Raw genomic sequence first — 23317 nt, forward strand, 5'->3', positions numbered from 1 at the left:
ATTAAGGTCATTGCAGGCTAATACAATATGTATGTTTTTAACCAATTTATTTACATATATCGTCGCTACTAAAAAAAAACGTATCGCGCGCTACATTTCTACAAATGAGTAGGTAATCAATAAACATACTAAGTTTTGTTGTTACTTGAAAGTGATTTGATATGATCCGACGACATAACAGAATTTGATATTTAGGTCCACCCCCACATAGTCATAAATGCATAGTTATTATTTTTATTGATGGGTTTCATAATATTTGTAATTACAACTGGTACTAAGTTGCAGCTAACATACTTGTTCTTCCTGCAGTATTACTGAATTGCCCCCGGGCTTCGAGCAACACGGAAGGGAGGCGGCATTCGCACTATTTCCCCTCTGCCGAGGTACAAGATTAGCGCGTCTATCTAATCTAGCGCGGGTAATAAAACTAGTTGCACTTGGATTTTTCACTAGACCGAGTCCAGATGCGCGCGTGAACACTGCTGCACAAAATTGCCTGTTTGCTCGGTTTTTTGTTATAAAACGAGGTCGGGGACATCAAATTTACAAAAAGAAAGTGTTACATTTCACATGTAATATTTTTTTTTACATATCATACGTTTAATTACATTCAAACACAATTATTATATTTTAGTCTCATGTAATTGTTGGATTTATCGATTTTGCTCGCTCAGTACAAATTGCGGATCGGTCGAGCGACAAATCCGACTTCTCATCTCTCAGAATACAATAACATACTTCAACGAAAATGTGTTAGTGTGCGTGTTGTGACACTTGTCACTCGTCCGTACACAAAAAGAGATCGAGGTTTGCAAGATTTGTCTTTGACGTGTGTCATTTTCTATGTATTTGTGTCGTCATTACAGATTGGATTTTGTATGTAAGTGTGTGAGAAGTGCGACTGTGTGCACCTTTCCCCCCGCGAAAAATGGCAGAAAGATTTGTACGGTGAGATATCGCTTGGGCCCCTCCCTTCCGATGTGTCGGAAGCCGGTGTTGCTCGAAGCCCCCGGGTATATAACCAAGACGGTAGAAAATCATGTCGTCTTTTTAAAAACCCCTTTCACTATTCAATAATCTCAAACACTTCGTCAATAATCCTTTAAAAACGGTATCTTTTTATCACCATCCATTTATACCAATAAAATGCAACCACAGCGGCACAATGTTTTGATTGCGACCCATTCAAGCGGCAAATACGCTGAAATTCCCAGGGACGAAAACACCCTTTACTTCATAATGTCGCCGCAAAGGTGTGACCTTTCTAGCCCTTATAATAAGCGCATTGATAGTTAATCTTTGCTACCTGTGTTACCTTGGTTAAAACGGACGTAAGTTTTAATGTTCTTTTAGTGCACATGTGACATTTTTGTGTTATGTACCTACCGCTAATCTCTTGTAATGAGATGTTTGAAAGTATTATGTGTGGCAGATGCGGGTTGTTGAATTTCGCTTCAATGACACCAACACATTGATTCAACTATACTTTTATACTGTACGTTATACATTTAATTTCGTCTACGTATCTTTTTAGGGTAATTTTTGTTACGGAAGAATCATCCGAGGGCCGAATTCAATATGTGGTTTTTCACAGCATTACTCATAAATAGGTACAATGTAACCGTCATCGCCAATCGTCATAAGTGCATACGTAAGTCTCCCGGGAAAGCTAATTCCCGGGAACTCAATTTGCCCGGACACATTAACCGTAGCGACACTATGCCGGAGTCCCGGCTTTTTACGATGCCCGTGCGTTCGAATTTTTTCCTTTCCATTTTCAATTTGCAAAAGAAAATTCCTTTTGTGGCTCCTGTTTAACGAATTTCAACCCTGTTGCGATGAGTGGGACTTTCATTTCTTCTGCAACTGTTTCGCTTTAGGTTATTTTATTATCAGAGGCTACCAATCATCACTGACCGGCTCCAAGCGTATGAATCCTTGTTAAATGAACCTTAAGCCGAGAGCGTATGGTTGATTTCTGCTTTTGAGGTTTGGGGGTAAGTTTTAGTAGGGGGTCAAGGCGTTAGTGTAGTATTGCGGGTTCGATTCCCAGGTGTACCGGGCGTCGGGACACGTACGTGCACACTTAAAGACAGACACTTCTAAGATGAAGGGAGGTCCGTCATAAAAATTGGACGGAACAAAAATAAAGGAGACGCTATTTGGGCTTGATTTATTTTTACGTACAGGTCTAGCTTACCTAAAGCCAAATACAATGGTGATATATCTTACTTATGAGAAAAATGTTAAACTTTAATAGGATATTACCTACTCAAAGCACATTATGATCCTTGTTAAATTCGGGACTAGAATCTAGAACTTCCAGACCCGCTTACCAAACCCTAAGAGTTTTATAGAAGATGATAACGTCGAAGACAGCAGTAAAAAATACCTACTTCGCTATTAATATATATTTGAAACGGGTACTTACATAATTATTTTTATTATTATTTAATTAAATAAAATATAGAACATTCTGCACACAAATGAAACCTGTCTCCTTCATCACCTATCTACATCTCACTGTTGTGTTGATTTGCTATACTATAGAGAACATTTGGAATAAAAACCGAAATTAGTCCATTTGTATATTTTTCGTTTTTTTTTTTGCGCGATGAGTTAAAAATAAAAAAATGTAGGTATTCGTTTTCCTAAAAAACGGTCTGAAAATGAAACAAGAGCTCGAAAATGGAGGTGTCCCTTTCTGCGGGGACTACTTATCCTTAGCTGTAAACGGGCAGAATGCGTCATAAAAGCCGTTACTGGAGGACTGGAAAACGGAATCACTGTTCTATTAGTTCCATTTTCGAACGTGCACTCTGCTTTTAAGTTTTCAGTATTTTAGTCCATGTTTTTTGACTTTTCTACTAAAAGAATAATAAAAGAATAGCAGTAATCGTAATAACGTTTTAGCATACCTAGTTACTTTTAACCTAATACTTGTACATTACTATTCTAACAAGGATCTGTTCATTAAATTAAAAATTATTTCCATATTACATCTATGTACCTAAAATCATCTTAAACAGTAATAATTATATCTGTGCCAGAAAAAAAAAGCAGTTAAAATACTCCAATAAGAAAATACCGAAAGAAAAAGGTTTTAATACTATTGCATTTTTTATTGTAATGGGATTAAGCTCCATTTAAGGGAATTAAGGATAAGTCCCCCTCGGGCCAGGGGCGGTCAACCCTCGGTCAGTTTAAAGTTATTTTAAACAATCTAATGCTGTTACCCTTATGGTATTGTATGGCTAGGGCGGTTGCACACGACCGACCGATAAACAATGTTTCAGAAATATTGTGAGTCCAAAATATTATCCTGGCATAAGTTGCATAGTTTGGCGTCTCTTTGTTTTTTTTTTCTACTTGTATAGGTAGGTACTCAAATAAAAATTCTATCTTCTATCTATTTTACTAATATTATAATCATCGGAATCCCTATTTATGTGTATATTATCTAAAAAATTGTTAATATTGAATTAACATTAACGTGTTGTAAAAATTAAGGTATTTGTAAAAATAGAGTTTTTTATGACATTCTGAGTGTTTTATTCGAAGTAAGGTAACTACGCAAATTTAAAATGTATCAAAAATAGGAATAGAAAAGTTAAACATTTGTCTGCACAAATGAGGTTACAAACTACAACAAACATAACCCCACTAGTCGTAAACACCTCAATCTTAAGCTAATCTCGTAGAGTCGTAGCGTACCGTCATAACCTCTAGTATCTTTGTTTGTTTTGAACTGAACTGAAAACCATATGTTTTCATTTCAGTGTGGACGATGGTAAGCACCTCAGCCTCACAATTAGCGCTGAATTTCTTTTAAACCAGAATTGTAGTCGTCCGTGTGCACACGCCCTTACTGGGCATTCGATCTCATCATTAAATCAAGCACAACCGATGTTCGGCTATCGGCCATCTTGCCGGAAAAGGCTCTTTACTTTTAAAGAGTTATTAGTCCCAGAGCAGCACTTCCGCTCTGATAAGAGAATTTAGTACTCTAGAATCGCTGATAAAATGTTGTATTGGGGAACAACAAACAATTATATATGTGAAATAGTAAAAACTTAAGATGTGCTTCTTGTGTATGAAAATAAAATGTACACGTACACTGAAATGGAATTTAATTAATATGGAATTTAATATAGACATGTTACTCTTAAATCGATCAGGTGACAATTTAAAATTTTATGCTATACATATTTAAGAATGCTTTCTAGTTAAAGTATTTATGAGTATTTTCTACAAAGAGTTAAAGCGAGTTCTATATACAAATGTGCTATTATGTTATAAAATTTTAGAACTATTTTATGCTCGCCTTTATTACTACTTATGGTTTAATTTTTTTTTTGTTTTTAACTTTATTGCACAATATAACAAATAAAGTACAAATGGCGGACTTAATGCCTAAAGGCATTCTCTACCAGTCAACCACCTTTTTTTTTACAACCTGTTTGGTTTATTTTATGACTACTTAGCCAAAGGTACCTAGTAGTGGTGAAAATACTTTCCATAGAGTCTAGAATCACCTTTTACTAGCGCACAATCAACGGGACTTAACATTAGACCGCATCAGCTGAAAGTTTACAGGGGTGCTAACCGTTGGTCCCCCGTTTACGATCAAACGCCATTACGTAGCCAGCTTTATTGACCTTACTCAGGTCATTCGTGAATGGACGGTTTTATGTCGTCTTGGAAACAAATAGGGTTTCTGGAGTAAAATGTGTGATGAGAGTGTTCAATGATAATACGCTGAAAATGTAAAATCAACTTCGTGTGTTTCTTGGGATTTCATATATTTTGTTTGTTTTTTTTAATCAAAAGCAACTGGATTAGGATGATATATAATTTGAGCTTGATTTTCAGTAAGATGATGCTTGATTTTCTGGATGTAGAAATTGGATAATGTTTAAATGGAGTTAGTCATTACATATGCATTTATTCGCGGTCACTTAGCTCTTTTTTATACATTGACATTATCATGACGAGCCTATGTCTACCGTATGTTCCCCTGCTGACCACAAAACTCCTCTCATTTAACAAGAGGGTAAGGCTATACTAGTAGTCCCCATGCTAACCCAGTGCGGATTAGGGGTTATCCATGATCACTGAACTGAACTTTCGTCAATGGAAATTATAGTTCAACCAAGTTATCTATTTCTACATATAAATAATCTACTAAGTTGTGTTAACTTAGGGACCTGGCTAAAATATAGTTCTCCTTAATCACCACACCTTATAAAACAAAGCCCCCCCCCCCCGCGCCTGTCTGTTTGTATGTTTGCGACAAACTCAAAAACTACTGAACGGTTTTGCATGCGGTTTTCACCTATAAATAGAGTGACTCTTGAGGAAGGTTTAGGTTATAATTTGTTAACTCTTGAGAAGCCAGGGCGGGTCGCTAGTCTCAGCATAAAGTAGTCTGGTAATGTTACCGTACAATTTACGACGCTCTAAATCCAAACTCTTTGTTTTAACGAACGTTAACCTCAAACTTCATAAAACGCAAATTAAACCCGCGCGCCCGAGGAATTCCATCAAGTCGGTATAAAAATGCAAATGTTATTTATACGCAGCTATGGCGGTGATCATTAGTGGGAGGAGCGCGCGGCCACTCCCACCTGGAGGAGTGGAGGTTTCAGGACCACGGTGACAGGAGTGACACGCGCAATTAGATCCATTAACTTGTCAAATAAAAATGTACCTATGTGGGACTGTGGGAGGCAGCTCCGAGACCGTTTTTTACGCTGCATAACATAATTGGTCGTACAAAGTCGGACCAAGCTAGTTATGCACGGCATTTGCAATGACAAAGTGGGACAATGTCATCATTAATGTCAAAGGAATATGAAAATATGACGTTTATAATAACACTCCCGCACTTTGTTCTATTCAAGTCGGTGCAAAGTTATCTTAGACGAGTAAAAACGGTTATTCTTTGATTGCGAAGTTACAGCATATAACCAAGGATGGAGTGAGCATTAGGTAATTTATCAAATAACTTGCTAAATGTAAATGAACATACTAACGAGTCTAAATACCGTCAAGAGCATTGGATTGATGCAGCCGGATATAAAGTACTTACCTACCTTTACGATCAACATAGTTTTACAAACCCCGAGGGGTGTGACAAAAAAAGATAAAAATGTGTTAATTTTTTCATCAACTTACATTCTAGATTATACTTAAGATTCAGGATTCTTTATTTTATTCGTGTTATTTATTCAGTCTTAAAACTGAAAGATTGTATTACGGATTGGCTTTAGTTTTCTGTAAATTACAATAGGTATCAGAAAATCTGAATGTATACAATACAACATGTGAGGTTGTGAGGTGTTCGGTTTAGCATTAAGGTGACAGTCCATTTCCAACGACGGCAGCACTACCATTCATTTTACTATGGAAATTGACAATAACACCGACGCGTTCGTACTAGTAGTGCAGCTGCGGTCAGAAATGGAACGTTACCCTTAGTATCTTACTATACAATAAAATCGCAGTAGTTTCATAAAACTGATAAACGTGGACTGTAGATCCATAGGTCACTGGTTCAAATCCGGTTAGAAGGGCCAAAATTTTATGTAAGCGGATATAAATAACGGATGCCAATGATTTGTCAAGGAATGTCAAATTATGTCAAAATGCAAGGAGTGGTGCCGAAGCACCAACAAAAAGATAGCAAATGCAAAGACGAGAGTTTACTGTGACATAAATACAATCATATTATTAATTACGGCTAGGTTGAGTGTCAAATTGCGATGCGTGTGCAAGATGACGCTCTACTTTTTGGACAAAGTACAGATATACATCGTTTGCACGGAGATGTTGTTTTGGGTCAGATCAAAGTGCGCATGCATAGCTGCAGAAAATGTACATCTTTGTACAATCATAACAAATGGGAATAACCTACCCACACACCATAATTATCTATATGTGGGCATCCAAATCTAACCTACCCATTTCTTTCCAGCATTCTCGAGTTGCGGAAAGAAAAAAGCCGAGACGCGGCGAGATCTCGCCGTGGAAAGGAGAACTACGAGTTCTACGAGCTAGCGAAGATGCTGCCGTTGCCTGCCGCCATCACCAGCCAGCTGGACAAGGCGTCCATCATCAGGCTCACCATCAGCTACCTGAAGTTAAGAGACTTCTCCGGGCACGGGGACCCGCCGTGGAGTAGGGATCCGCCGCCGAGTAGTAAGACTCTTAAAGGTTAGTGTTGACACGTTTGATTAAGATGTTGTAAATAATTCTGCATTTGCCAAATGCCATCACCAGCCAGCTGGACAAGGCGTCCATCATCAGGCTCACCATCAGCTACCTGAAGTTAAGAGACTTCTCCGGGCACGGGGACCCGCCGTGGAGTAGGGATCCGCCGCCGACTAGTAAGACGCTTAAAGGTTAGTGACACATTTTACTAAGCCCACTAAGGTGTAGTTAAAAAAATGCTGCCTACGCAGAACAACTGGGCGAAAAAGTAGAATTCGTGTCGTGAAAAACGAAAAAATACTTAAACATGTTTTTGTTTTTCACTAAACGATTCCATTGCGTAGAGGCACTAGCCAAGCTAATCAAACGACGACCCAGTGATGAGACCCATAAAAGTAATACTGTATATTTAATAAGCTGCAAAAGTGCACACACTTTAAGTGGGTATGTACTTTTGCAGTTGGGTGTACATGCACTTGCATTAGTGAGTTACTCGAATCCTATAATAACGCATTCAATGCAATAGTATTGAAATAATCTAGGGTTACCAAAAACCGTCATTACGAACGGTGCTACATCATCACAAAACCATATGCCCCACAGCCGGGCGCGACAGCCCTAACGTTCAAAATGGACTCGGTTTAAAACAGCGGGAGGGTCTGCAAATCAGATTTGCCTTCGTCAAGTCATTGTCGCGCTAACCACGTTACCCGCCCCTGTAGCGTCGGCAAAACAAGTTTATTGCTGTCTGTCTCTTTGTAGTTAAAGTGCCGACAGTTGAGGTGTCTGTTGTTTTATAGTTAAGGTGTAGTTCCAGTCAGTGGCGTAGCTAGGGGGGGGCGGCGGGGGCGGCCCGCCCCGGGTGTCGCCCATCTGGGGGGTGACACCCGACCGTGAACATCAGTAGTGCCATCTATAAAAAATCGTAAAACTGTGGCAGATTGCACAACCGCCATTAAGGAAATAATATACAACATGCCCGCATGAGGAACCCGAGAGATTTTAACAGAATATTCCTGATCATATTTAAAGACTAAAATGTCCTATAAACTGTTTTGGAATTCGCCTAGCTTCATAGTCCAGTACCACCAGCATAGCAATGTACAAATTGCAGAACATTCCCAAAAAGCGGAAACGTTCTCGAGAATGTTCTCAGAACATTCCTGCAACATGGAAATTATTGTTCCGCCATCTTGGATTTTTTGTCATAGGAATCTAGAGGCCTCTATCTCCCGCCATGCCAAATCTCAGCGCGCTCGGACCAACTTGAAAAAATTAAAAAAAAAAGTCGGCCATTTTGTTTTTTTTTTAATGCAGGTTGTTTTGTCTCGGGGCCCTCTATGACATTTGGTCGAGCACCCCCCACCTATCACGCACCGATTAAAAGTTGCCATACAAAATAAAAGTGGCCAGTTTTCCCGCAATTGTAGCATTTTTCCAAAAAAAAATTTTTCATAGATATTTAGAGGACTCCGAGATTCCGTGACCAAAATTTCAGCGCGCTAGGACAAACTTGAAAAAATTAAAAAAAAAGTCGGCCATATTGAAAAAAACATGGCGGCGTCAAAAACTGCCAGGGTCCCTCTATGACATTTGGTCGAGCACCCCCCACATAATTAAAAAAAACTTTCCAAAGTTGCGACGTATGTATGATGTATGACGGCCCGGCCAACCGTTTGGCCGGGCCGTCATACATTTTTCTGACCGGAAGCGGTAGACCAAAAGTCGGAATTTTCTGGGGGTAAGGATACTACACCTAAACTATCGTGAATATTCATGGTATAAACTACGATAAATAAATAAATTCTCGTTCTCGAGAACATTCTCAAAAGTTACCAAAAAATTCTCATGTTGAAAGTTTCGCAACTTTGGAAAGTTTTTTTTAATTATGAGATTATTTCTGTAATTGACAAAAAAGTGTTAAAATTATTTTTGGGTGACAGTTTTACAAATTATAGCATTTACATTTTATGTACAAAAAAATCGAAAAACGAGAAATTATCATGTGGAAATTTTCGCAACTTTGGAAAGTTTTTTTTTTAAATTATGTGATTATTTCTGTAATTGACAAAAAAAAGTTAAAATTATTTTTGAGTGACAGTTTTACAAATTTACATACATTTACATTTTATGTACAAAAAATCGAAAAACAATTTTATTTTGGCGAAATTGACGTAAATTCTTTTAGTATATTTTCCTTATTTTGGCCTCAGAAATGCATGGTTAAAATCTCTCGGGGTTCCTGGTATGTAACAATAATATGTTGGCGCCTCGTAGGTTTTTTTATTCAGAAAGGTTTTTTTTTATTATGTGATTATTTCTGTAATTGAGAAGCTATGTCACTGTTTCTAATTGGGTGACTCTGGACTATTTGAGATTCATAGTGAAATGGGATTTTACAGAATCTCTTTCAAATCGCGCACTTGGCAAAAAAAGTTTTTTTTAACGTAAATTATTTGTATATCTTTCACGGGACAATGATGACTTGATGACTCGGACCTTTGGGAGGCATGCGCGGAGCCCAAGCCAACATGTAGATGCCCTTATGACACTTCTGAAATGTGGGTTACACCGAGCGGATGCTGTCCGTGCCCGTGTCATAGAAGGCGCGCAGAGGCAACACCCGCCAGGATGTGGACTATTGAGAGTTCATGGAATCTAAAATGAAAGCGATGGAGTAAATTGTGAGCTATGGAATATTAAACGTAATTTTATAATTGTAAAATATTAAACATATTTTACAATTTTGATTGAATTTTGGGGTGACACCCACAATTTCCGCCCCGGGTGCCACCCATGCTAGCTACGCCACTGGTTCCAGTTCCAGTACGTACTTGCAATCCCATAACACAGCTACAAAATTGTGATTCCATTTTCTCTCCATCAGTAAGACACCTTTAGAAGTGTAGGTCTAATTTAAATTTAGTTTGAAAAGTAGGAAAGTAGGTATAATGTCACAAGAAAAGATGCGACTCTCGGAATACACATCAGCTGTAATAAACATCTGAAGAAGATGTAAAGGCCAATGATGATGATGATGAGGTATAATGTGATTATATTAAGGAACAGAGAACGTAGGTATACTGTATACTGTGAAACGGCATTTCAAACGGCTTAAATACATTTTCTTTAGGAGTACCTATAATAAAAACAATTTCCAAAAAGCACACAGTGGTGCTGCCGGCTTTTCTCCGCACAAAACCACTAAACAATGGGGTAAATCACATAAAATTGTCAGTCGAAGCGTGCAGGCAAATAAATACGCCTTAGGGACGCTGATTCTCCGCAATACGTCAAATAAATATTACCTATTCGTTTGTTGGGAAAAAACACCGGTGTTTGTTCACGGACAACATTACACATGAGCCCTGATTATTGGAAGGGGACGCATTAAGAAATATATTTTTAGCAAGTTTATTGCTCAGTATAACGCCTAACAATTTAAAAAAGGAGTTACCGGAATATTTATTTATAATATATTATACAACTAAAATATTGTATATTGATACTAATTGAAAAAAATAATTGTCTCAGACAGAAAATAATGTTATTTGCTATTTTGCCTTTTTATGTTTTTATGCTATTCTAATAAATAACATATCGACTTTATGTAATCAGTTTTGCCAGTTCTTCCTTTGAACCACATACATATAACATCCACATAAATATTTAAGACACCGGGAGCATTACAATACAGTCACATATTTGTCATATGCTTCACATATTTTCCAATATTTTTTTACCGCACAGTGGTCTTAAATTCGTAACAAGTGTACCAATAAAACACCCTCAAATCCAATTTAGCCCCCTAATGCGCTTAATGCAACCGCCGCGCGAATCACTACATACGCCACTGTCATTTTAACTCAATTTTCAAGCGGGATTTTTTTTGTATTTATTGAAATTTTGAATGTGTTACGACAGACATGTAGGTACCTATTGAAAATTACAATCGGAACTTTTAATAGTATTCGTAAATTCTAGAGCAATTTAACATTACTACATAAATTATTGGCCAAATGAAGAAGTAATTTAATGAAATTCAGATATATCATTTACCTAAATAATTTTGTCTCAACTTAAAAAAGAGAAAGTACGTCTCGTATAAGTTCACAAGAAAAGAAAATCAGAACGTTTTATCATATTCAATGGTTCACAATAAGTATGCGGAATCCCAAAACTCGCAATAAAACATGAGCATTTAGGGGTGTCAAAATTGTCTCACAAAATATTCGAGGGCAAATTTTCTAGTTTCAAATATACTCACGTATGCAATAAAGGTATTGGGGTACTTTGTTAAATGTACTCCGCTTGTAAAAACCCCTAAAACTCATGTGCAATGGGGTTCGATTTGTACATTTGAGGCAATCAATTTAAATAAATGTTTTTGTCTTCCTTGGTCTTGTTTTGGTAAATTTTCTATAGGTACAGTATTCAAGTTTCTTGCTTTATTAAATGTACTTAATCTTACTGTTCATTTAATAATAGGTACTGTGTCAGACATATAGCATAAATGAAATGGTACATTTGATAAAAATTACCTAAGACATATTGTATTACTTAAATACAATTTCAATACCAGCCATTGCCACATTATGTCGTCTAGTAATATATACGGTTTAGATTGAACTAAGTGAGAAAACCCATTAAACAATTATGTAAAGTGTTTATTAACTTAGGACGTAGAAAATCTTGTACTGATTATACAAATTTATGTAAGATTTATTAAAGTAAGTTGTCAGGTACTTTACAAAGTTGTTAACATAATTTACACTTAGGTATACAGGTACGCATAAACCGGGTTTTGATAATTTCATTAGGATTTTAGTTGCAATGCAATGCCTTGGTTACTACTTATTGCGAATTTATTCCAAATAAAGCGACAAAGACACACCGACAATGGTAAAAGAAACTTCCAAATAAAATTAGCAAGATGATCCCAACATCTGCAAATATGTCGTAAGGGACACCGCCATTAAAAACCTAATTAATCCCCCCAGTGTAACAATACGCCGTGAATTGGGACGAAATTTTTAATCTAATCAATTAACAATCAGTGCAAACGATATACCGCTTGTTAGTACTGCTTATTTGGCGAACGTGACGTGGTTATTCAAATCGCCGTGGGGTTCGTTTGACGATTTTGTCTGGAGCGTTTAATTGGACGAACCACTGTGCGTCTTCGTTTAATTTTGGGAAAGTAAGTTTTTTTTAAAACAGTGTAGGTACCTTTTATTTGCATTTTCATTAGAAGTTGAGTTTGACTTGTTTGAAGTTGGATGAAGTTGATTATAAATTCAAAAGTTATTAGCGTAACATAGGTAGTAGATAATTTTATAGTGTAATTAATTAATTATTCGAGTTGTCGATAACGCGACGTGCGTTTTAGATATGAAACAGGCTAATATATATACTATCCTAGTATTTGTATATTTTTACACAATATGAATAAATAAATACGAATAATAATATGAAAAAAAAAGGGAAAAAGGGCGGGATGGCTGAAATGGCGTTCCCTCACGGGCGTCTTGTGCGACCCAAAGATCCCAATCAAAACAAAGGGCACAGTATACAAACGGGCAGTTAGACCAGCCCTGCTCTACGGATCCGAGTGCTGGTCCGTGAGACAACAGGATGAACAAAGAATGCACGTAACGGAGATGAAGATGTTGCGCTGGTCGGGGGGAGTTACAAGGCTGGACAAAATAAAAAACACGTACATAAGAGGCACCTTCAAAGTCGCAGACATTCGGAACAAAATGCGCGAAAGCAGATTGCGATGGTTCGGACATGTCCAACGCCGTAGCGACGACCATATTACAAAGAGTGTAACCACCGAGAGTGCTGAGGTCTCAAGGGGAAGGGGCCGACCGCTGACAAACTGGGCTTCGACCATCAAAAAAGACCTACTGACGCACGGCTTGACGCCGGATATGACAAATGACCGCCAAAAATGGCGCCAGAGTGTTAGATGTGCCGACCCCAAGTAAATGGGATAAGGCAAGGATAATGATGATGAATGATGAATAAATAAATACGCAAAGAAAATTAAAAATCGCTCGAGGAAACCTTACTGCTAACAAGCTATATTCACTAGTGTCAACATTGCATTTGAATCCAATTTTAATCATACGAGTATTAAATCTGCCACACCCTACACAATTAAAATAACTGGACTGTTTCCGCCGTAAGTGAGTTACGTACGTCACAAACGTCAAATTAACCGGCGCTGTAATAGCATAATTGAATGATAACCATCTAACTGGAACAGGCCTCCTGGTAGGTTAGTGTAATCAGTTTACTATGTGCATAGCTAAAGTTAGTGGAATATGGTCGTAAGATCCTGTCGGGGTAGTGCGAGCAGTCATAAGTGTCTAAAGTAACGTTTTTGTTTGAAGAAACGTAATCCATATGTAATCCATATCGTATATCTAGCCGTAATATTTGACGTATCCTAAAGTTCGAATCGGGCCGTTAGACGCCGTTTGATAGTTTAGTAGGTACGTACCTATCTTGTTACTTTCACTGCCTTGTTTTACCTTTAATGTTCGCTGTTCATAATACTGTCTGAATAACCAATCATAAATGTTTATATAGATTTATTTTTCTACGCTTGATTATCAGTAATTACGAAGCAGATTATAGGTCTTATTCGTCAAAAAATCAAGTATTTAGTAATCCCAAGGCAACCCAAATATAGTCATACGCTGCCCAGTCTTAGTTATATAACCATGTATTCTTGTTTCTGTCTAAAGGAGTCTAGTTGGGTATCTACCAATAAGTTGTTAACCCCATTTTCTTGTTTATCCTATTTTTCAGGCAACGGTTCCACAGCGAAAGCACCCAACCCAAGTTTCCAATATTCCCGCCGTATGTCGCCATCTTTATTTATTGTTATTTTTCTATTTCGCCGGCAGATGTGCCGCCCATGATTTACGGGTACAACGTATTAAGGAACGTTATCGGGCTCGGTCAAGGGATGTTTAAAATATGGCGTTAGGTATGAGGATAGTTGAGACTGTTAGGAATACGTGGGCCATACTGAAAGTTTCTGGATTCTGATATATGAGAAGACTTATTTTATCTAAGTGGCCAGTCCAGGAATTTTCAGTATGTTCTAAGTAGGTAATGGTAGTTAGCCGATTATTATAAAAAAAATTTTTTTTGTCACATTTTCATAGCCACTTTCTTCATTTTCTGCTCTGCGTTTTCTGTAAAAAGTACTTTAGATACTTTTAATTCCTTTATACAACTGCAATACTATTGACTTTAAATTTTTTGAATTTGTTTTATTTATAAGTAAAAACGAATCACTGAGTCAGTGCGGAAAGAGGAGTCCTGGAATGTAAGGGAGCCCATACGACTCTTCTCTTTCCGCACAGACTCTAACAATAGAATTTAAGATATTTTATGAATGTTGAAACATTTCATAAGTTGTTATTAAATGTACAAAGTTCCAATTCCAGGTCTAATCTCAAACGAAATCGAATTTTGAATAATTCACACACTTAAAACAACATCAAAATCTGCCCCAAACGTCCGTTTTCTGCCAACGCCGACACCCTTCTACGATAAATCACATGCTGCCACCTACCGGCAATATAGGGAACAAAACATGTGTTTACCCCGAAGTTAATTTGTCGAATTTATCTGGCTTGTCTTCCGTTATTGTATTGAGAATTATTGCCTTTTTGACTTATGCGGTTTTGCGTGTGATTCAGGTGTTATTATAAAGAAGATATGGACAATTGTAACTACTCGTATTGTCGTATGTGTTTACTTATATCATAATATTTTAAAACTAAAAATATGGTTATAAATCAGTAAAACACACGCAAAATTATTACTTACAGAAAGTAAGGTTGGCAATATTTTAACATTCTTGGTTAAAAAGTTGATTTTCTAATATTTTAGAATGTTAATGCTTAAGTAAACTTGCCAAAGTTCAAAAGCAAATCCAAAGATAAGGGGTTACCCTGCCATGCCTGGAACTCGGCTGTAATCCCGGGTATGACCGGGAATGAACCGTGACCCCGGCATAAGGAGGTATCGGTATCGGTATCTTGGGTATCGGCATTTACCATCGGGATACTTGACATAGTACTTGTCTATTCAAGGTAAATGGTCTGCTTTACGTTTGGGTTCCTGATGTAATTTTATTACCTAAATAGTAGAGATAAAAGGTAGATACATAACAGGGTTTACCAAAATAATAGACACACTCTATATTACTTATGCTATGGTTGCATTGCATACTTACATATTTTATCTGTACGGATATGATGGTCGTTCTTGTCTACGTGACTGCGTGATAAGACGATGTCCGTCACTTTCTATCCCATGGTGTTAAAAAGTGACAGTTAGTTTATCACGTGGATAAAGATGGATAAAGCCATTCATAATACGCCGGCAGGTTGTGACAAAGTCACAAATAATAACTCCGTTCATACTAAAAACGTGACGGATCTTATCCACGCCGGAAAGTAATAAAAAGTCAATCAACAATTGACGACTAGTGACAAAAACACAAGTGCAACTGGAAAAAGCTTGATATAGCATAATAAAGTGAAGGTTTCAATCAATAGCCCCTGCACAATTGGCGTATTGACAGGACGTGTGTGGAATGGATGAGGTCCGACTAGGGGCCCTTGCTCGACGGGGCACCGGGTTCCGGGCGCTGTTGAAAGAGTTGGAGAAATGATTGCTTGAAGTATAACAGCTAAATCGTAATAAATTTACCTACTTATAAGTTATAAATGTAATAATAGATTTAATTTAGGAAAAGTTTTATTTCAGAATAGGTACCTACATGTGTCAACTATCGACACCATCCAATGACAGAAGAATAATTCTTCTTGATACCTAATAATCAATATTATAAAGTCATGGTAATTTAGTAGAATCATTCTCCCACGCTACTTACTACCGTCTATAATATTTAAGTGGTTATAAAGCAGATTTGGATATACTTGTATAATCCTAAAATTTATATCCGTATTTTTTTCAAAATAACCAGAAACACCATCTACATTTAAACGAATATATATCATATCCTTTAAAACATTTACTTAGAAACATCAGTATACATTCCCAATACGGAACCCACGTCCAGTCAGCCGGCGCGGCGCGGCCCCGGGCACCGGCGCCAGAAGGGTTATTCGGGTGTGTAATTGGCTAGTTACAATTCATTACCACCGGGCTACTGCGATTTTTCCGTATTTCTCTCTGTTTTGCTGACGAGTCTTCTGCAGATAGGTATGAACAAATTTCAGCAATATTTATTAACTAATAAACAGTACAGTCAGCAGCCGAAGTTGCTAAGCGGGCCAGGTGTTAAAATGAGCTTGACGCAACTTTATTGTTAAGAAAATAACAGCGTGTCAAGGTAATTTTGAACACCTCGTCCGCTTAGCAACTTCTGCTGCTGACTGTACTTACGGCTAGTACTTTCACGGGTACCTAGTTAAAATAAAACTTGCAGATAATGATGTTATTTTACATTTCTTGCTTTCAAGAAGCAGAGAGGTGAGTTGCCTTTAGTTAAATGTTACCTAATGATTTTTTGAATTAGTCTTGATAAAACTACTTTTTAGCACGTGTCGCATACTTGTAGAGAATACGAGCTTTACTGTTTCAATAAAATTCAAAGCCTTACGTTTTTGTTACAATCATAAAGGTAAAAAAAATAATTTGTAGTAAATTCCATCAATCAAGAAGATCCGCAGATAAAAGGCTCACACTTCACCAGAACCCCATAACTCCGTATTCTTATTTTAAAAGGCGCCAATCAATAGCCCTTGGAGCCACAAAGGGCAGTAATTCTTCATTAGGGTTCCGGTCAAGGGCCCTGGGGGTTGGTAATCAACGCACTTATGTTGTTTTTGAGGGCGGGAAAAGTTTCAAGCTGCGGTTATGCCGTTTTCCTCTGGAGTCCAGAGTAATGAATCGTGGAGTGGGTAAATAAGGATCCTAGGTAATGACAGCTACCCAAAAGAACCGGTAGTACCTATATATGTTGTAGGTAATAATGTACTCACAGGAAGGCATGTATATTTGATACTATATACTTCGTAACTACGTTATATGTGTACCTAATACTGCATTTATGGCCCTAGTGGATTTAAATGGAGATAGAAAAAATATTTACAAGAGATAACGACATTAGTAAGACATTATAAGTATGTGTAACAGCTCGGTAAAAGCCAGGTTACTTAAAATATGATTTTTTTGAACGTTAAGTCACTTGCGTGCTGTGTGCTTTTCTAAAACAGCCTTTTTTTTAGAAAAGTGCAGTTTTTATCACTGGGAAAAGTGAAAGTAGAAACAAAGATTTCTTTAATAATCCATATAATAGCTCCTCCTGAATTACTAGTATTAGAATTGAGTACCTACTTCTTGCCCTTCCTGGCAATAATTACACTTTTGAACTTGTTCGGCTGACTTCACTTAGTAGGTACTTTAGGATCAAATCTTTTATTCGTCCGGTTTATTCATTTATATTAAAAAGTACCCTCGAATGGCAATTTCTCGTAAGTTTTCCTTCGCCGCTGACCCCTGCGTTTATTTAATTTCGCGCCCCGCAAATGTTAGCTCTGAGCGAGCAAATACGAACGAATTATTGCTCGCCCACTAAATACTGGCCGTTCAAATATGGGCTCGTGTGACACCGGACTATTGTCGTTGTAAAGCAATTTTATTTCAGATTAAATTTAGTAGCATTTAGTATTCAATAGTTTACATATATCTATATGTAAATAAATTTTTGAAACTAGTACTTTGTTTATAAGGTTAGGTAAGTACCTATGTAAAGATCGACAAAATGTCTCGTAGTTTAGAACTACACAGGACAGAGGCAGGATTTCCCGAAATAATGCCTAGTAACAATATTTTGTATTCTAACTACATTGCTGCCTGCATTACAGTTCGGTGTGAAAGCCTCGTTATTTCGTGTCAAATCGATCGTTTAGCGGGCCACCCCAGGATACTATTAAAATCGCACCAAATTAGACCAATTTGACAGTTGTGTATAAAAAGCCATAGTTTTTTTTTATATCCTAATCTGTATGAATGAAGGATTTTTTTCTTAAACATGCCTCCTTCATTGGTTACTTTGTGTCTTAAAGAAACAAAAATAAAACAAGAACGCAGTAAAAATTAACTGCGTCATTTGATCACAAACACAAAAGTGAAATTTAAAACCACATTCGAGTAGGTAGGAACCTTAAAAAAACACAGTACAGTTATCGGAAATAATATATGTATAATCTTGTTTTAGGGGACTATGGGCTTTGGCTAGACAGTTGTCTTTGATTCTATATACTCCCAGATACACGTTAACGCTAAATGACGTAGAGACCTGTTAAAAATATATTGTAAATTATAGTGAGCAATTCCAAAGCGTGCAAAAATAGGTACTTGATAGTGACAAGACCTTGTTCCCAAAGCCATATGAGCATGTCGAGTCATGTATTATTTCACGTCATAATATATTATTTCAGATGAAGGTGGCTGTACACCGAAATACCATTAATAAGGCAGAGATTAATACCCACATTTGGGAAGTTCCTTCCGCAGACGACCGTAACTACGCCGCGCCGGGCGCTGTCGGTAATGACGAAATTATACAAAGACTTAGCGGGCTTAGTAAAAATTTGTTCATCTGCTTTTATTAACGCCGGAATGGCCCTATTTGCACTTAATTTGCTGCTGCGAATAATCCTTCGTTCATAAGAATTATATAAATATGTGAAAAAGTTATGCTATAACGACGAAATAGCAGGCAGACAGGGAAAGGTTTTACGTTGTTATAAATTTAATTTTCTATTATTTCTGAACATTACAATCGAGATCTCGTTTAGCTAGCGAGAACAGCCTATAAGTCCAAAATGGAAGAAACTTGAGTGCCTGTATTAAGTGAGTTACTGAGACAGACAGACAGTAATAATTAATAATAATCTAATAATTAGGTACCTGTATTAAGGATGGCCCACGTTAGACCGGGCCGGGGCCAGGCCGGAGCTTCCGGCGCTTCGTTTTCTATGGAAAGCACCACGTGATCACCGAACAGCAGTCATAGAAAACGACATGTCAGACGCCTCGGCCCGGTCTAGCGTGAGTCATCCTTTACACATGCATGTCATTTAGATCTATGAAAAGAATACAGAAAGTGCATTGTTTTGGATTGCCCTTGGATGTTATTTTTATTCTCAGTTGACTAAAAGACAATGATAAAAGTGAACATGGACAGTGTGTGTCTTGTGTTTCACGGTTAGTTCAAGTGAGGTTCACACGCGAATTGGGCCCGATGCCGCGATAGCAGTGCTTTATGACGATTTAATTCAACGACACCGCCTTTGATATGCCGACTGCAGGCTGCACAGGGTAACCATACGGTACATGAAATATTAAAGAGACTTTCTAGTTCGAGTCTCGTCATATCTGTAGTCACTTACCAAAGCGGGTGATGGCGGGTGAAATGGAAGGATGGAGGTGAAGTAGGCACATATGTTTACAGACTCCTCATGAATGGAAGCCTGAATCATATTGAAACGGGCATTTATAATTTTTATTTATTTAGCATCAATCTCCATGAGTCATAAGCGATCACCCATGAGTTAAAATACTTGTTTTTTTTTATCACCAAATTGAAAATTGTTTCTCTTCCAGGTACTTCTTGTTCTTTATAAGTAACTGAACGTCGTGCCTGCCTCGAATAGTTTTTACGTTTTGAAGTAAAAAATTAGGAACGAGAAAAGGCCCTTAAGTAATCTCTAACAAATCAAAAGTTTATCAATATTTTAATCATCAAAAAATTACTAATGAAACTTTCTCTTTACTCCCTGAAGCATGGTGTCCCCGCTCGTGTATAAAGTCATAGTGGACTATGTTTTGTTCCCTTTTGAAAGCTTTACGGCCTGGCGTACGACAATCATATTTATATTATTTCGCTTAAACTGTTTATTTTACTTTGTTGCAAAGGTTAGTTAAGGATCTAGATAACGACAGAATTAAAAGTGCAGCGCGTTTTTAAAATGCATTTTCTTGTATTTAGTATGTATATGTTTACGCAGGTGGAAGTCTAAGTATGATAACTGATAAAATTTAGCGACAAATGTGGTGATAAATTTCAATCATGCTAAGTGCTGACTTTTAAAAATAACTTATCTAGGAAACATACGTTAATACGTTCATTGTAAGCATGAATAAAAATATATTTCGAGCAAAATTTTAATGTAGGTATAATAGTATATCTTTGTGAATTCCAATAGATAATGTGAAAACTAATTGTTTTTTTTTGGCTTGGCTTGAGTTAGAGGTGTTTTTTTACTGTCGCGTAGCTTGTTCAATTGCTAGGACGACGAAGTTCTTACTAAGTCACATTTCGCTCCCAAAGCTAATTAGGCCAGTCAAATTAGATCCAAAAAAACCGTTTTTAGGAATTAATTCCCAGCAAGCTGGAAATCATTTTAATACCTTCATTTGGTCCTAAATGCGTATAATCTGAATTTTCTCCATCCTAGGAGATGTGGATAAATTTTGGGAGCGTTAGGAGATACATTTTACCTTGGATTGCCAAAACCACTCGATGTAGAAGGAACCCACCGTCAAAATCAATGTCACCCGCAAGGTAGTAATGAAAAAATATACTGATAAAAAAATAACGGATTTTAACCCAAGTTTACAAAAAAAAAAAGAAATTCAAAGTGGCGGCCATTTTTTACAATGTCGTTCAATGTTCGTTTTCTCAATGTGGTGTCGTTGTTGACTACGAATTTATATTAAGGTACTTTTCGGATCCTCAGATGTCAATTTTTATCATGATAAGAGTAAGAGTCCGTCGGACGTACCGCTTTTGAAGTACAAGCAAAAAACTGAAAAAGAACAAATTTTTTCCACAACTCCTGGAATGGAGCAAACTCGGATTACACTAATTTAGAACCAAATGAAGGTATAAGACGATTTCCAGCTTGCTGGGAATTAATTCCTGGAAAAAATCTAATTCGAGTGGCCTAAATGATGTAATGTAACGAACGTGGTCGTCGAACGTGTCGTGCGACCGCGCTACGTCACGAGTGCGCCGCACGACCGCTGTGTCCTTGTGAATGGTCGGTCTGTTGACAAGAGGTTCCCGTGTTCACGCTTCCAACATCGTAGGGTTTTAGTGACACGAGTTGGTGTTATCCCCTTAGAAAAACATTGAGTTGGTGTACTGGCTACCTAATATTTCTTCATCGGAAGTTGCGTACATATACCTAGTACTTACGAATCTTTAATTTGGCACATTTCTAAAGAAACAGAAAACCTGCCTCATACCTCTTTCATCTCCCTAATGTCGAAAGCACAAACATATAAATATAGAACTTCGTTTAAGGCACGAAGACGCATTATATAAATTAAAACCAAAATATTACTTTGCTAATCCGCGAAAAGATAACGTGCTAGTCAATCAGTGCTAACCCGTTATACTTACTTGCGTATTTTTACATGCAATTAATATTCCCACCCTCCCACCGCAAAAATAAATACGCAAATAAATATAACAAACCACCACCAAAAGAATAAACCTCGACACGTGTTTCGCCTCTCTACGAGGCATCCTCAGGAGTTGTTGACGGTCTGACGCCCGGCAACGGAATAACCTGTCTAGAATGGTCGGCCATATTTATACCTTGACCACTCCCCCTACCGTGCAAGTGTGAGTGAGATGGAAAAATTCGTAATAACGGCGATGACGCAACATTCAATTGTTCGTTAAGAATCATGCCCCTATTGTTGTACCTAATTATTTCCAGTTGTTCCAGAACACCCAAACGCAATCCCTTTTCGCAAACATGTAAAATATCAAAAGAATGATTCTCAGATAAAGTGTGATCTGTATCTAATAAGTGCTTTGCAAAATTGGACTTCTCTGGATGGTTATGTCTATATGACGCAACATGCTCTTTATACCTAGTAGTGAAACTACGGCCCGTTTGCCCCACATACACTTTATTGCAATCGTCACAGGTAAGCTTATAAACTCCAGACTTTTTCCCATTCTCGATCTTATCTTTGCCATTGCAAAGCTTCGAGTGCAAAGTATTATTTGTCTTAAAGGCCACAGGAATGTCGTTGGACTTCAAAATTTTGTAAATTGCATCAGACAACTTGCCAACATAAGTTATGCTCGCTTTATATTTCTTAATCGGTTCAGAGGATCGTGCCGCATACAACATAGTGTTGACCATACTATTTCGCTTTTTCCTGATGATACCATCCACAACAGACTTATCGTAACCATTCGAAACTGCTAAGTGATAAATATTATTTAATTCAATCTGATAGTGTTCATCAGAAAGAGGCACAGTCAACATTCTATGCACATAACAATGAAAAGCAGCCAACTTATGCTGCCACGGATGCGTGGAAGAAGCCGGGATAACTGTATCGGTATGTGTAGGCTTACGGTAAATTTTGAACTGATGCCTGTTGTTTACTTTAGTGATTGTTAAATCTAGATAATTCAATGAGTTGTCTTGCTCTAGTTCCTTTTTAAACTTAATTTTTGGATGCTTACCATTAATTTCAGCAATAAATGCATCCAGCAGGCCCATACTACCCGTCCAACAAATAATCAAATCATCCACGTATCTAAAATAGTATAATATATTATTGTTGCCCACAATATGCTGGTTCTCAAAATGGTCCATAAAAATATCAGCCATTAAAGGACTTAGTGGTGAACCCATAGCCAAACCATCACTTTGCAAATAATACTGTCCCCCAAATCTGAAATAATTTTGTTTCATACAAATCGCTGTTAGATCTATCAATTCATCTACTTCCCCTGGATGTAAACGTTGCCTTTCAAAAAGACCCTTAATAATCTCCAAAGTCTCTCCATATGGCACATTTGTAAACAAACTGTCTACATCCAATGAAAGAAGAACAGCATTATCTGGTATGTTAATGTCCTGGATCTTTTCTATTAACTGCAAGCTATTTTTCAAGCAATATTTCGGCTGGAACTGGGACTTGTCTCTTATAATGGAATTCAACCTTTTTGCCAGATTATAAGTTGGCGCACCCAAATATGAGACCACTGGACGAACTGGGATATTATCCT

At 37.4% G+C, this 23317-nt stretch overlaps 1 protein-coding gene across 2 annotated transcripts in view; it reads left to right on the forward strand.

Annotated features, from left to right (window-relative positions):
* The window catches only part of LOC134795216 (protein trachealess), a 64914-nt gene that overhangs the window by 15184 nt on the left and 26413 nt on the right, over positions 1-23317 (forward strand). Inside the window, exon 2 of one of the 2 annotated variants that reach the window (XM_063767053.1) lies at positions 6977-7215. In XM_063767053.1, the coding sequence (XP_063623123.1) occupies positions 6977-7215 (239 nt within the window). Of the gene's footprint in view, positions 1-6976; positions 7216-7258; positions 7404-23317 lie in introns of those variants that run through there. The other variant, XM_063767049.1, reaches the window with a different exon arrangement.

The sequence above is a fragment of the Cydia splendana genome, chromosome 1 (genome assembly GCF_910591565.1).
Source record: "Cydia splendana chromosome 1, ilCydSple1.2, whole genome shotgun sequence".
NCBI lineage: Eukaryota > Metazoa > Arthropoda > Insecta > Lepidoptera > Tortricidae > Cydia > Cydia splendana.